The following is an 11,499-nucleotide window of genomic DNA, read 5'->3' on the forward strand; positions in this document are numbered from 1 at the left end:
TGAAGACACGTGTTACTTAACATATCTGCCTTAGGCCTTCTCGCAAAAGAAACTAAAAAAACTTAGTGCCATAGGAACGAACGTGCAAGCATTTAAGGTGACGATGGACGCACGATGAACTGAAACTGAAGACTTCGCTTTGACTGAAACTGCCGCGACGACTTCCTTTTGCAAAGTCACTGATGCGCTCGGGCAAGCCATACTCAGATGGGACCTACTCAGATCTCAGTTACTAGCACTTGTTAGTCTTTTTCATTCCCCCCGACCCAGCCTCTCCTCTGCTCCCTCGTCCCCTTCCTTTTCTAGGGCGCCGCCACTCCACCGCCGCACCGTCCCACGCCACCCTGTTGCTCCGCCGCATATCCCCAGGACTCCCTCCCATCACCGCTGCAGTCTCCGGCCCTTCCCCGACGTCTGACCCGGCATCACTGCCTCCGCTCTGCTGGCCGCGCCCCCACACCCGACCCGCCCTCGCTCCCTCCGTGCTCACCTCCAGATCCACCCCTGGTAATATGGATTTTCTAATTTGGACGCTGCCTGTTGCTGCCCATGTAGCCTGACGTTGAGAGCGCAATTCGTCAATAAACAGGTACTTCTCCAGAACGCCGCGAGACCACCGCCTCCACGACCGAGCGCAGTGACCGACGACCGACGCCTACAGCGTCAGGATGGTGACCGCCGAGGCCGCGATGGCGGTCGTGAGGGCCACGCGCCCCGTCTTCATTTCCGCCCACGACGGCATCGCGTTCGCTGCAAACGCCGCGTTCCTCGCCGACGGATACTCCCTCTGCGCCGCCGGTCCTGCCGCGCTCATGGATCGCCTGCCCGCAGGTGCGTTCCGCCTTACGCCCTTAGCCCTAGGGGTTATGTTATGTACGTATATATGTGTTTTTTAGTGTGAGCGTACTGTAGTCTGCAAGTTAGGATTTGACAGACCCCATGTTTAGGGCTCCTGTTGCATATCTATGATGATTCTCCGGTTGAGTTCCCGAGCAGATTGATGTAGATCTATTTCAGGCGTGGTCGATTTGGGGAATGTGTCCCTGAGTCAAACAGTTTAACGGCTCCATGTTTAGGGCTCCTGTTGCATATCTGATGATGATTCTCGGGTTGAGTTCCCGAGTGGATAGATGTAGATCGATGGTTCGGCTATATTTAGGTGTAAATGGTGCAATGTCAGTAGCAGCTTCTTGTATTTCAGGCGTGGTTGATTTGGGAAATGTGTCCCTGAGTCAAAACACTTTAAGTGCTTAATTGTCAACTTAATTCAGAGAATCAGTCCCTTCCCTAGATTTATGATCTATTGTTTGATCTTCTCCGGTAGTTAGTACTCCCTCACGTCCAAAAAAAAGTTGTAATCAAAGACACTTATTTTAGGACGGAGGGAGTAATACAGTATGCCATTTTAGAATTCTGAATCCTTTTTGAGCTGAAGTTTATGTTTATATATTCTGATCTAAAATTAGCAGTTCAATCCATGAAGTGGAGAGTGAAACTCCTATTTCAGAATTGGTAATTCAAATTTGCTGTGTGACTGAACTTAGTAGTGTACTGTATGTTAAGATGCTAAATTTCGTAAGTTCTGTATTGAACCTCTGGCTTCAGACTTGGATCACTACGGAACTACAAAAGTACTACTACTTGATCGTTGCAATGTTATGTTCTATATATACTAACATCTCTATTACTGTAGTTAATACACCGGTTTTGAATTTACCACCTCACCTTCTGTTTTCCCACCTAAAGATATAGCATGGCAATCATAGTATTAAATAGCGTGTTACCTCGGTGCTATAGCGTTTGCAGGGGCCTCGTGCCAAAATGCATCGCATACAATTTGGCTTCATTTAGCGCGCTATAACGTCGATTTAGCGCCAAACATAGAATCACATAGCCTGCTATTTAAAGCTATGATCTCAATATCCACCATTGAATTTACAACCTTTGATCTCTACCCTACATAAATCAAAATAACCACCGAATCGTATGGCCAAAGACCACTGGATTAATTCACTCAGCCTTCCTGATATTCATGCCGCACATTACTTGTCAAGTGAAGACATAAAAACAAATGGCATCACGAGCCTTGCCAACATCAAGAAACAGCCAGCAAATTCTAGTCACCTCATCATGTGGGAGTCTCTTTAATTATTCGACGGTTTACTTGCTGCCTTGCTCTGTGCTTGCTAAACATGGCAGAATTTTTTCAAACATAGTAGATCAGTATGTTGTAGTGCTTGGCCGGCAGAACTTACCAAAAGCTAATATCAAGTAATTTGAACCTTAAACGAACTTGGTTACACATGCATGTAACTGAATAACTCAATTTGAACTACAGATTGTGAATCAATTAAAACATAAACCTTCAAAAAAGTACATTTCCTTATGCTTGCACATGCTTGCCATTGTATTCACAAATTCAACCACTTCCTTCTGTTAGAAATTATTAATTGAAACAATGATGAAGCGATTGGTTTTAAGTTTATATACCAAGGTACATTTCAATGTTGAAGTCTTCTTTGATTGGATTGAAATATCTTTGAAGGAATTTTTGCAGCACTTCTGTTACACATTTATTTTCATTTGATTTTTGGCGAGGATTTTTTCCTAGCAACTGGCAGGAACGCCACCTTTTTATTGAACAAGAGTTTAAAGCTCTTACAAATTCCTTTTCTGTATTGTATGTGTATTCACTCTCTCAAATTGTTGTGAAATAACATCATTGCAAATTCATGTTCCTCGGATTCTCGTGAAATTAACAAAGGCATGGTCACTTTATTATATAATTTCTACTTTTGTCTTTGTGCATTCGAGAATCCATCATTGCAAAAACTATGTTTTTTTGGACATAAGAGAGAACGTTCATATTACTCATGTGTTTTGTATTGTAAAGGCCGTGATTTACCTACTGCTTTATTGTTTATGTGATTGCGTACTTTAGCTTCCAATTGAATCAATACTTATTTGCAAGGATCTACTACTAACATAAACCTAATTACTGAAAAGTAGATAAAAGTAAAAAACAATAATCTTCTCTGCTTTATTGAGATGGGTCAGCCAAGAAGCCGGTAGATCTATTCAAATACATGACCAATAAGTCAATAAATCTATTCAAACTCTACGATATCCAAATTAACTAGACCCTTTCCTAACAAAGTTTCTTAATCAACTAGCACTCTAATTAAGGGACAAAACTCCACATATGATGAGTTAGCCACATAACATTATCTCCCTTCCTCAAAAAACAGCATATCTGCAAGTTGTAGGTTGTCAATTACCTCCTAGGGGCCATGGGTGCTATCAGTTGTGGAGCTATCTTTGTCGTAGTCATCTGCCTCGATGAAGAAGAATCGCATCCACCGGTGATCCCGAACATAGATCTGTCACAGTTGAGGCAAAGGCCTTGACTATGACATTCTGCAAACTCAGCTGGAGTCAGGCGCCGAACCTGTTGTGGGTGGGTTGGTTATGTAGTGTTCAATGGAAGAACATGTGCTAGTAGTGGTGTTGGAGAAGAAGGTTATGTAACTGCATTGACCGCAGGAAGATCGGAGGGGTACAAGGCCCCGTAGGCCCAAAAGGCTGGTGTGGTGATGTTGTTGGAGGGAAATGTTGCTGCTCATAGGCCTTGTTAAAGGATATGGCAGTGTGGAGGTCAGATGGCCGCTGAAGCTTAACGTTAATACGAAGACCATGTACCAAAACCGTAATTGGGGTGATGTTAATGGATCATTGTTGTGGCACTTGACCACTAGCCACCTGCTGGTGTAGTCTGCAAGAACGGCAGATGCGCCAACTCACTCAAGGAATTTGCACGAAGTGATGGCCCAACTAAGCGTGGTAGGCCTCCTTGAACGGCTCCCATGTTGGCATGCCAAAGTCTAGCTCAAGCTGTAAGTAGCACAACTGAACCCCATTGGTGAGGTGGCAGGCTATAGTCCAAACATTGTCGGCCCCATTATGTGCGCTACCCACGAGAAAACTACTTGCACATATTGAGCCAACCAAGGGGATCGACTGAACCATCATATGTTGGGAAGTCGAGCTTGTGGAAGCGGGGCAATGGCAGAACTTGATCCTGAGTCGAGGTGATAGTCAGTGGCGGTGGCACGAGTAATTTTTAGGTGTGGCAGAGTTTGCGAAGGAGAAACACATATAAATACAACTATCTAAGAGCGAGATCACTAGAATACTAGATATATACTACTTGTGCAAAAAATACGACTACAATCTAAAAATAAGTACCGGCACTCAAAATATCTCACTAGATATTTTAGTGAGTTGCTGTCGCCAGTCGATGACCCACACACAGCGGGTCGCCGCCTCGCCGATTGACGGCCGTTGGTCGCCACCTCCTTCTGGGCCCTACCGCTGCTGTCACGCATAATCATGTTTTCAGTACGAGTACAAGAGTAGTTTTAGTCGCAAGTTCGGACATATCGCTAATACTATGGTAGACTCACGTACATGCATTGACAAGGCCCAACAAAAGGTAGCTTTAGACATAAATATTGACTAGTGCAATATGTACGTACGTATATGTACAGCAAGCAGCAGCGTTTAGGTATTGACCGTGTCAAACATAACCAAATAGTTGCGTTCACCACCGGTGATGGTTAGGCAAGGTCAGAAGGGAGGTGATGGGCGGGGTGGTTCAGTAGATGGGTTTGGAGGGGGTCACGGCCATAACGGCATATGAAATAGGTTGGCAGGTGGAGGCGTGAAGGTGGCTGTGATTTGTAGCTGCTGCTTCTACTACATACATAACCCACCTTAATTACTGAGAAGTACATAAAAGTAAACGGCACTATTCTTCTCAGCTTTATTTAGAGGGTCCGGCCCTTTTCTAAAGTATAGAAAAGACTTGACCAACAATCCCGTACATCTATTCAAATTCTAATACAGTCTGTAAACTGACTTGACTCTTTGCTAACAAATTTGCTTAATTAACTAGGACACTAATTAAGGGATAAGACACCATGTTTGATGGACTGACCCTCATAACATTATTGACTTACCAATGAAACATGATTTTATTTGGTAAAAATAAGAAGTGGGGCAGTTTAGTTGGTTTTCAAGGAATCGGTGGGAAAAATTAAATAAAATTGAGGTGGCATGGGGACAGAGCTTACGTAGGGAGGTGAGGGGAATTGGACGAAAAGACAACGTAAGGCAGACCTTACCATTTTTTAGAAGAGATAAAATTGGAATTATTTTCAGGGTCAAACTTATCTTAATAGGCGAGGAATTGAAATCCGAATTTTAAAACTTTTGGTGTGAGATGAAAGAGGAAAGTGACTCTGCAGAGTCCTGAATTGCATTGTAATTGCCAGCCTTTAATTATATATTTAATGTTTTTATTTTTCTTGATTCTAGACGAGGTGGAGGTGGGATTTGAGGGTTGGAACAGTATGTACAACTGCTATGCCTTTTTGTACTCCAAGGAGGAGGAGGGCAAGAAGAAGTGCATCTTAATGGAATGTCTACGGATTGCTGACTTCCTTGCTATTAATGCGCGAGATCTTGAGGCACGACACAAGAAACCCTGCAATGTCCACATAAAGTATGTTCCAGTCTTGTTATTATTGTTGTATATCATTCTTAGATTCCATGTGCTTTTCTTATTATTGTTACTAGAACACATGTCACTTGCTTCACACGGAAATATGTTTTGTGATCTAAGACATGTACATTATGTGGTAATCTTCACTCCAAAAATATTTCAGTCGGTAGTGATGATCTTTTCACCTTCCCACTATTTGGTTACTAACAAGTGGGGCTAAATTAGAAATTTGTTGATGGTCGGTTTACTCTATCACCATCGTTGCCACCTCGGCTGACTAAAATATTTGGTAACATAATAACATGAATTGTAAGCCATGCATGGTTTTCACTTTCAGTGAGATTTCACTGAATTTCATTAATTTCAGTAGAAACTGAAATATTATGTTTCGGTCAAAATATTTCAGCAAATTCAGTAGTACACAGGAAATCAAATATTTTTTGAAAATTTTAAATATTTAATTAAATTCAAATGAATATTTCGGCCTTTTGGCTGAAATGCAAACTGAAATAACTGAATTTCAGTGATTTCAGTTGGTGCTGAAATTTTGTTGAAACTGAAATTGAAACCCATGAAGCCATGCTATTTGAACTCAAGACCTGCTTCTTTTTTATGTGTGGAGACATTTTATATATGTAAAGACTACTTCAATTAATGGTTGAGCTACTGTGATGGTTTTTTGTGCTTTGTTGTATGCACATTCTTTTTGTCAAGTCCCTTCACTTGTATTAACAAGCTTTATAGAAATGATGTCGCTATAAGCGGAACAGTATAAATGGTATAACTAGTAACGATGAGCTAGACTTATAGAGACTGTTTATGAATTCGGCCAACCTGTTAGTGTGCTTGCTCTATTCTACTATGTGATGACTTGGGTTGCTACAACTATCTTAGTATAGAAATGTATTCTGTTTGATTGAGTATGATTTTCTGCACAAGATATGGTTATCGATATCCAGTGTGATACAAGGGGCAATAAGTGATATTAAATCTATTTCTAATTTATTTCTTAAGCAAGACCCAGTGCAGCCAAGAGGACAATTTTGTCATGTTAAGTTTATCATTATGTAAAATATTTTGAGTACTTGCTCTGTTGACTGGCCTTATGTTGAATAGTCTGGATATTCCAGTTTATAGTTTCGAGTTTTTGGCCCTGGTTATGTGTATATAGTGTGAAGGATTTCTTCTCTGAAGAACAGACCAGGAAGTATAAAGATTTGTACAAGAATTTTCCGGACTTCATTAATATCCTGAACTTAAGCTTATTGGCTGAATTGAATTGTAAGGATGCTGCTGCCGCCCAGAATCCTAATGTTGAGAGCAGTTCGTCAATAAACAGGTATTTCTATGCTGGGTTTTAAGGCATGTCCCATCTCCATCTTTGACACTAAAAATCAGACTAAGTTTCTGTTTATCTCATCGCAAACAAATAATCTAGTATATTACCCTCTGTAATTACTTCCATGTTGCACTTTTACTTGGTACAAATGAATTAATATCATTATTTGGGGAATTTGGGCTTTTATGGTAATATTCTGATGATTTTACTCCTTTGACTAAAGTTTAACTTCCAAAGCTTTTCTGTTGTAGCTGACTCCATTTTTCAATAATTCTAACACGTGGCACTTCTCCTTGCAGTTCTGGAAATGTTACGTGCGAAAACCCAAGTACAAGGATAACTGAACCAGCCGGGTAAGAATACCACCATTTGTATTTCCCCTTCTTCTTTTGTGTGGCACTCCTTTTATTCACCTTTTTGGTACGTTCTTGGAACTTCTTCCAGTTCTGAATATGTTCTGTGGGAAAACCGGAGTATAAGGATGATTGAACCTGCCGGGTACGAATACAACCATTTCTATTTCCCTTTCTTCTTCTGTGTGGCACTTCTTTATTCACCTTTTTTGTACTTTGTTGTCACTTCTACTTCCAATTCTGAAAATGTTCTGTGGGAAACCCCAAGTACAAGGTACAACCATTTGTATGTCCCATTCTTCTGTTGTGTGGCACTCCTTTATTCACCGTTTTGTACTTTGTTGTTATTTTATTGAGTCCTGTTCAATCTGATTTGAAATCTCTAAGGCTTAGCCACTAGTGAGTCTTTTCTAGTTTTCTTCTACTTCATTCATGCCTACACCGCCTTCAATGACAAGCTGAATGTCTTGGAACATGCCTTCGGTCCTGATATCAACTGGCCTCGTTCACTTTTCATGGGCATGCATGTCCTGACGCATATTCTATTGCCATCTAATTTGGTACGCATATATATAAGAACATCATTTTGCTCTATACTTATACTCTGTCCTGTCCTTTTGCTACATCACGCATATGATTATTTATTTATTTGAAATTTGGTACATGTGCCTGAATTGACACTTTATAGTACTCTGAATTTCCTAAGAATTTTCTTTACAAGTGCACAAACTAGTGAAGGGGCCTGTTCATGTCAACTCAATTCCGGTTTTACCAAAATTTGCACTCACTAGCACTCTATGTAGGATAAATAGGCTACCAGTGAATTGGTTATAGGATATTGATAACGGGGCTAATATTTCTGTTTATGTATTGTGGTACAGGCTGATTTATCCTCCAGTAGCTCCAGTTGGTCATGATGACACCTTCCCTGTTCCTGATGTTGGCTTCTACCCTCACAGGTCTGTCTCCAACCATAATATACATGTAAAAGCATCGACAGATCAGTTCTTCCGCACATAATTAACCATGTGTCTTATTTTTTGCAGTGGTGGGACAGGTGGTAGTATGCACGTTGGTAATATGTTAGCTGATTATCTGTGGAATCTCTTTACATTTGCTCCTCTGTACTGTCTAACATGGAACCTATTTGATTACTACACGTCCAAATGATCCACGTTTCTTTCCTACAAATCCTTCTACTCCTTTTGGTGACCTTGGGTATGTTCATTTTACTTTTACTAAATATACCATTGCAGTATTTGTTCTATCATAAACGGAATCAAATATTAATAAGAGTGTTCCGCCCGGTGGTCGCTACGATCCAATTGGCCCGCCTGATGTTCCAGGATTTGAACCATCTCGCTTTGTGAGGTAAGTTAGCTTTTCTTAACATTTTCTATGGACCCACTTTATGCTTGGCAACCGGTAAGGCTCAAGATGACCTGTTATTGTACCTGATACTACCGCTTTAGAAAGGTTTGTTGTCTCAAGTAAGAAACAAACTGTTCTTATAGTTCATTTTTTTCGCACTGATGCCTAACTCACATCCAATGCAACATCATGACCATTCTTATATATATTCTTGTGTCATGGAAGTCATTGAACACAGTCCACTAACATATAATCGAAACAACTATGCTTATTCCTAGTTGCATCCTCCTCCTAGTTGCATCCTCCTGGGGTTTAGGGGTGGTTACTGGCTGAAACTCTGATGAACAGTTGTATGCCAACCTCCTGGTTTTCTGTTGACACAGGCATTCGAGGCATTCAAATCCTTCAGGTGGAAGCACTCACCCAGACCTTGAGTTCTTCCAGCAAGGCCCAGACTTCTTCTGAGACTCGGCTTCATGCCCACCTGCACCCTGTGCTGAATGACTCTGCTTTGTTTCTGCTGTGCTCGATCGTGAACGCTTTGCAGCACCAATCTGCTATGCATCACAAATTGTGTTTTAAAAAGACTCTGCTTGTGCTTGAGAACATGAATGTAAACTACTGTATGGCTGTATTCCCCTTCCAAACCATGCTTTGTCATATTCGACTGTACAATTGTATGTGGAGCTGTCTTGGTACCCCTCTGTGGTTCTTATATTATAGATAAACTATTGCTGCAATGTCAGTCTTGTCACCGCCTAGTAGCCTCAAAATTTGATCCAAGTTTCTCCATATGCAGTGTCACCATAAAGATTTCTGCAATGTCTTTGTTGCCACTCGCCCTCGCTCTCGTACCGTCATTATTGCCGGCGCACCAAGACTCCTGCTTAGCAGCAGCGCCGACCGGCTGACCGCCCATCTCAGCACCCCTGGTCCCTCCTCGCAGCAGCACCACCGTCCCACCACTGCTTGCAGCACAGCATCGCCTCACCATGGTTGTAGGAAGCCCGCTCCCCCCGCTCCATTCGACATGGCTTGCAGCACCACTCATTGTTGTTGTAGCACCATGGGTCATCGCTTGCAGCCCAAGTGATCGCCATTCATAGCCCGGCCCGGTCGTCGTTCCTACACCAGGTGCTTGCAATCGCTCATAGCAGTCTTCAGCTTCCTCGCAGCAAAAACACCGGCGAGCTTCGAGCGGCACCGGCTGCCCTCTATAGTGGTGCAATTTCTACTCATAACAGCTACGTGAGGTGCTTGAAGCAGCGATGATTGGGGGTGCGCCAGCGGCAGCAAGCTTGTCGTGGTATGGTGCAGATGGGGAAGAAGATGACGGATAGGGAGAGGTGAACTTGTTATAAATAGGCTAGTGAGTAGAGTGTTATTATGTGGTAATAAAATAATTCATTTTCTTTTGTCGAAAGGTCGCAGGTATTTCACGGCTATACTCATGATTTGGGGATTTTGTGAAACAAGGTGGGCGTGGAGAATCTAGGAACAGGATTCACAAGAGAAATATCTACTAGGTTTGGGCCCTCTATCTTAGAGGTAATATCCTACTCCTGCTGAGTGTTCTAATGGTGTTCTAACCAAGCCTCGTATGTGTTGACACTAGATTTGGGCATAGTCAAAAACTTGATTAAGATGGCCACAAATCGAAAAGTTCTCAATACGAGAAAGTGTCATATCGTCAAAATGAGAAACTTTCATGATTGGGTCATCACCATCCGATGTCATCTAAAGGGCCGAAACTATGTTTGAAATACTAAAATTTTGTATTCAGAGTATTGTTCGGCTGATTACGCCTTCAAGACAACCTCGTATGAGAAAATGTTCTCTTCTTCTCAGTCAGTGTGACCCATTGGTTGGGCAGAATCTTGTTATTATGTGGTAATAAAATAATTCATTTTCTTTTGTCGAAAGGTCGCAGGTATTTCACGGCTATACTCATGATTTGGGGATTTTGTGAAACAAGGTGGGCGTGGAGAATCTAGGAACAGGATTCACAAGAGAAATATCTACTAGGTTTGGGCCCTCTATCTTAGAGGTAATATCCTACTCCTGCTGAGTGTTCTAATGGTGTTCTAACCAAGCCTCGTATGTGTTGACACTAGATTTGGGCATAGTCAAAAACTTGATTAAGATGGCCACAAATCGAAAAGTTCTCAATACGAGAAAGTGTCATATCGTCAAAATGAGAAACTTTCATGATTGGGTCATCACCATCCGATGTCATCTAAAGGGCCGAAACTATGTTTGAAATACTAAAATTTTGTATTCAGAGTATTGTTCGGCTGATTACGCCTTCAAGACAACCTCGTATGAGAAAATGTTCTCTTCTTCTCAGTCAGTGTGACCCATTGGTTGGGCAGAATCTTCAACGGACTGCATTTTCCTGTGATTAAGAATAGACGCAAGGGAAAACGGGTAGGGTTACAAATGCACACAGCAAAGATTCTCAAGAGAAATTATTTTTCGAAGATGTAGACCTAGACTTTCACTACTACGGAAAACCTTATACACAGAGTCTTACCAGCAGCACGGTTTAAAATAAGGCGCTACTGCTACTTAGCAGTAGCGCACGTCAACGAAGCACACATAGTAGTAGCACGTCAATAGTAAACAGCGCTACTACTATAATTGCCACGACCTTGCCACCAAACTAGTTATAGCAATAGTGTCTGTTTAGTTAACGCGCTACTGCTATTGGGCTTAGCAGTAGCGCTTTGCCGTAAAGAGCGTAATGCTAAAGCCATCCTATCTTCTCCACCCGGCCCGGCCACCCCTCACTCTCCCCTCTCCACTCCACCCACTCTCCCCCGCAACCCGCGTCCGCCGCCGCCGCCTTGCCGCCCGCTGCTGCCGCCGTACCC

At 42.2% G+C, this 11,499-nt stretch overlaps 1 protein-coding gene across 1 annotated transcript; it reads left to right on the forward strand.

The window, feature by feature from the left end:
• The first annotated feature begins 668 nt into the window (after positions 1 to 668).
• Positions 669 to 9,091, forward strand: LOC125530542 (probable proteasome inhibitor). The gene is made up of 10 exons (XM_048694926.1): positions 669 to 831; positions 5,377 to 5,563; positions 6,735 to 6,902; positions 7,202 to 7,255; positions 7,347 to 7,400; positions 8,137 to 8,214; positions 8,302 to 8,330; positions 8,416 to 8,477; positions 8,550 to 8,626; positions 9,010 to 9,091. The coding sequence occupies exons 1-10, from the start codon at positions 669 to 671 to the stop codon at positions 9,089 to 9,091; spliced, it is 954 nt and encodes a 317-aa protein (XP_048550883.1).
• The last annotated feature ends 2,408 nt before the right edge of the window (positions 9,092 to 11,499 follow it).

This window comes from Triticum urartu, unplaced genomic scaffold, assembly GCF_003073215.2.
Source record: "Triticum urartu cultivar G1812 unplaced genomic scaffold, Tu2.1 TuUngrouped_contig_6388, whole genome shotgun sequence".
NCBI classification, from domain to species: Eukaryota; Viridiplantae; Streptophyta; class Magnoliopsida; order Poales; family Poaceae; genus Triticum; species Triticum urartu.